Raw genomic sequence first — 4,590 nt, 5'->3', positions numbered from 1 at the left:
GGCACTGTTGACTGTATTGGTGTTTCCCAAGCTTCCCAAGGGGCTCCCCTGAAAGTCAAAATGATCTGAGGGAAAAAAATCTCTGCATAGTGAAAGTTGTGCCATATTGTAGCAGAAATAGAGATGCCAAAGAAATGCAATACTCAAAAGTGTCCCGAGTTTTTAAGGGACTGGGAACACATAGGCAGCTAATTCAGGTGTTATTCACACCAAGAGGGAGTCAGTATGGGCAAAGGTAGGTAGAGCATAAGATGGACCTGAACACAAAACATATTCTAAGTTCTTGGAAATATTTGCAATTCTCATGAAGAGTTGTATGTAAATGAGGATGAATGAGCACACCGTCCTGAGCAAGGGCTGAGGGAAGCTCTGGAGCTGTCCTCAGAATTCTCTTGTCTTAGCCTACACTCACCTACAATGCAGGCAACTTTCTTCTGGTGAAAACAGAAAAGCCATTTCACTCTTCCTGTCCTTTTAGTAGAGGTGCCCCTTACTTTCATAAGCAGATAAACAAAGAAATCAAAACAAAGAGATTCTTGAACTCAGGCTCCAGGGCTCACAGATGCACACACTGAGACCCAGGGCAGTTAAGATCGGTAGGTTAGGGCCAACAAGTGGCATAGTAGTTAAGGTGCTGAGTTGGTTAGGGCCAGCAAGTGGCATAGTAGTTAAGGTGCTGGACTCCCATATGTCCAACTGGGATTTGAATCCCAGACCCAGCTGCTTGAAACTCACGCTGGGCAAGTGTGTATGAGTGCCCAAAATTCTAAGAGGAAAATGGAGGAGGAGGCATTGGAGTGTGGCCATCCCTCCCAGGGGGTGATTTCTCACTTTCTGTCTCTTTAGCTCTCCTGCTAGTGCATATGCCCCTAATAGCAAAAATCTGTCTCTAAAACAATTTAAAATAAAAAAAATCAGCTGGTTAGAAGAAAGGTCAAGACTGAGTCTAGACTGTGAAAGGAACAAGGGGACAAAGGAATAGAGTGACAGAGAGACAGAATTGTTCTACAACTTTCCCACCAGTATTGATCCTTTCTGAATTTGTTTTATTTTTTGAGTCTTTTTAGGATTAAAAAAACATTCACACTTTAAAATGACTGTAAGGCATAGGCAGCTAAAACCAGGATGCATGCTCTATGCAGAAACAACTAAGTGGCTCGTCAGCAAATGACAGAGCCAAAGGTCTGGTTATTAAATGCAATACAGCTAGGTCAGCCAGTAGCATGATGATTAAGGTGGATCCCACATGGCCAACTGCATGATTTGAGTCCCAGACCTGGTTACTTGAAAGACATGCCAGGCACGTGTTTATACATTCCCAAAATCCCAAAAGGAAATAGGGAGAAAGGACTGTGGTATAACCACACCACATGGGGCATGGGGGTGCTTTCCCATCTTTCCTTCTCCCTTTCTCTCTCTCTCTCTCTCTCTCTCTCTCTCCCTCCCTCCCTCCCTTTAACAACAACCTGTTGATGATAACATGTATAGCATTCCCAGCTGGACTGGTCTGAGGTGTATTTCATGTTGAATAAATTCTCTTTGCAAGCCAAATGAATATAGTGATCGGATGTGAAAAAAAAAAGAATAAAAAATTAAATTAAAAAAATAAAGAAATTAAATAAGAAAAATTAATTCAAAAGACCAAATAAGGTTTTTTTTTTCCATAGACAGTCAATCCACCCTTATTAAATGTTCTTGAGGAACTTCCTCATATAGTTCTAAGGAGAACAGAGATTGGTAGGAATACACAGAGTAGCTGTTTTCAAAATGTGGCCCACGAACCCGCAGTATCAGTATCACCTGGAACCATGTTTAAAATTCAAATTCTCAGACCCACATTCCAGACCTATGAACTCAGAAACTCTCAGGTTGGGACCTCATAGTCTGTGCATTCCCTTTGCATGGTCCTAAAGCACTCTAAATTTGGGTACTTACTTAGACCAAGTTAAAGGCAAAACTAGCCTACATACATTGGGGTAAAAAAGTGGTACGTTAGCCAAAACCCTAGGTCAGAGGCCAGCCACAGTGATAATGCAATGTTTTACACCAAGTGTAAGTTAATGAATTTGACCCTGGCTGGCTGAGGCCGGAGGTGAATCAAAGTGTGAAGAGGTGTTAGAGGTGACACTCTCACTCTCTCTCTTTCTCTCTCTCTCTCTCACATACACACAGAAGAAAGAAAGAAAGAAAGAAAGAAAGAAAGAAAGAAAGAAAGAAAGAAAGAAAGAAAGAAAGAAAGAAAGAAAGAAAGAAAGAAAGAAAGAAGAAAGATTTCATAAAACTACAAGTGAGGGTCAGCAAGTGGCATGGTGGTTAAGGTGCTAGACTCCCACATGGCTGACCACAGTTGCAGTCCCAGACCTAGCAAATTGCTTTCTCACTTTCCCTCTCTTTCTCTCTCTGTTTCTGTCTAGTGAGTGCATGTGCCCTATAGCAAATTCAAAAATAATAATAATAAGTAAATTAAATTAAATAATTTTTAAAAATTATAGGCCAGATACACAACTAGAATATTAGTCTATAAGATCAAAATAATAGATCAGATTATCTAGGATATGCATATGAACTAATATGTTCTATATGTATACAAGTATGTGTGTGTGCATGTGTATGGGCATGGGTGTTTGTAAAATACATTCTGGAGAGGTTGTGTGTGGGCCAAATCTTCCCCTAATAGGACCTAGAAATTATTAATGTGTTAGAATCAGTCTTTATTAAGTGTCTAGTTAGACCAAGACCTTTCATTCATTGGCATTTTAAGTTTAATCATTCACTTAACTTTTTGGAGGAAATTATTGTTATCTCATTTACCAGATGAGGAAACTGACATCCCCAGAAGTTAAGGAATCTGCCTGATGGCCTCAGGTGAATGAAGATGAAATTTGAACCTGTGTCTGTCTAGCTCCAAAGTTTCTGCTGTTCTCACTGATTGCCACTACATGCCCAAATCTGGCTACTTCATACATTTCGATTGTTAATTTTTTTTCCTTTATTATGCCAGAGATGTACATGAGTGAAAAAGAGAGCGAGAGAAGAGAGAGGGGGGAGAGAGAAAGTACCCCCGATAAGGGTCTGTAAGGGTCTGGTCATGTTGCAATCCTTTTCCTCCAATTCTGCTTTCTGTCAGGTTCCAAGAGATTTGCACACACATTCAGCATTTTAGCTGCCAAGGGCCTGGACGCAAACCCTGGTCAGCCATGTGAGATCCAGCTACCTCTACACAGTGCCTAACTTCTGTGCTTGACAGGGCCAGTCCCATTTGGATTATTTAAATCAAGGATCATATTTGTTTTTATAAAATAGCATGAAAAATATTGTTAGACAAAATAAGCTCCCAATTATTGTAAAGCAAAACAAATGAACAAACAAAATTTTGTTTCTTAGAAAAAAAAAAACGAAGAAAAGGAAAGCACCAACTACAATGTGGAGTGCCAAGGGAAGTAACAGTTTTCTATAGGAAACTTGCCAAGTAAATGTGTGGCTGTTAGGTGTGTATGTTAGGGGTGTGTGTGTGTGTGTACAAGTGTGCATGCCTCTGTGTGTACATGCATGTGCATATGACAAGTATGTGCATGTTTGAGGCGTATATAGGTAGGGGTGTGTGTGTGTGTGTGTGTGTGTGTGTGTGTGTGTGTTTCCAGGATAAGAAAAAGAGCAGGAATTTTGGCCAGTAGGTAGAATGGAGGTTGAGGCTCTAGATCCCACAGGACCAGCTGTGCAGTTCAAGTCCTGGACCTAGTGACTTGAAAATTACACCAGGCACATGTGTATGCATGCCCAAAATCCTGAGAGGAGATTGGAAGAGAAGAAATTGTGGCACTCTCTGGGGGGTGAGAGGAGAGGTGAATTCTCACTTTGTTTCTCTCTATCTCTCTGGTGTGTGCACTCATCACATAGCAATAAATATATAAATAGCAAGGATTTATTGGATCTTCCTTTAGAGAGATAACTAGGCATAGTTTTTTTTAATTCCTAGGTTGCTGGCCTGGGGACCCCACTTTGAGAATCCTTCTAATAGGACATTAACTAGCTACTGGAAGCTAGCCATGACTTCTGAGCCCTAGGACCCTCTCACAGCCCTTCTCACTCCCCTTATTTCTACTACAGGGAGAGATGTTGGTGCCAGTCCACTTCCTGCTGTTGCTGCTGCTCCTTGGGGGCCCAAGCACAGGCCTCTCTCACCATTACTACAAAGCCAAGCCTCTCTTTAGTTGCCTCAACACAGCCCTGTCTGAGGTCAAGAAGGGCCCTCCAGAAGATGCGCTCCTGATGAGCAAGAGGAGCTTCCACTATCTGCCTGTCCAAGACCCATCTTCAGGAGAAGAAGAGGAGGCGGAGGAGAAGGAGGAGAGGAAGGACAAGGAGAGAAGGACTTTCCCTGGCTCCAGGGGTGGAGGTGGGGCTGGCAGTGCCCGATACAAATACCTGTCCCAGCTTAGGGGGAAGCTGGACCAGGACAAGGTCAAGAGTGATCGGCATACCAAGTTCACTCTGTCCCTTGACGTGCCTACCAACATCATGAACATCCTCTTCAACATTGCCAAGGCAAAGAACTTGCAAGCCAAGGCAGCTGCCAATGCCCACCTGCTG

General features: G+C 42.4%; 1 protein-coding gene across 1 annotated transcript in view; it reads left to right on the top strand.

Moving 5' to 3' along the window:
• Positions 1-4,106: 4,106 nt before the first annotated feature.
• The window catches only part of LOC102480613 (urocortin-3-like), a 1,626-nt gene continuing 1,142 nt past the window's right edge, over positions 4,107-4,590 (top strand). Inside the window, exon 1 of the mRNA XM_027775709.1 lies at positions 4,107-4,586. Coding sequence (XP_027631510.1) covers positions 4,114-4,586 — 473 coding nt within the window. The 5' untranslated portion in view covers positions 4,107-4,113. The remainder of the gene's footprint in view (positions 4,587-4,590) is intronic.

This window comes from Tupaia chinensis, unplaced genomic scaffold (assembly GCF_000334495.1).
Source record: "Tupaia chinensis unplaced genomic scaffold, TupChi_1.0 Scaffold000598_1, whole genome shotgun sequence".
NCBI classification, from domain to species: Eukaryota; Metazoa; Chordata; class Mammalia; order Scandentia; family Tupaiidae; genus Tupaia; species Tupaia belangeri.
This window is presented reverse-complemented; position numbering and strand designations above follow the sequence as displayed.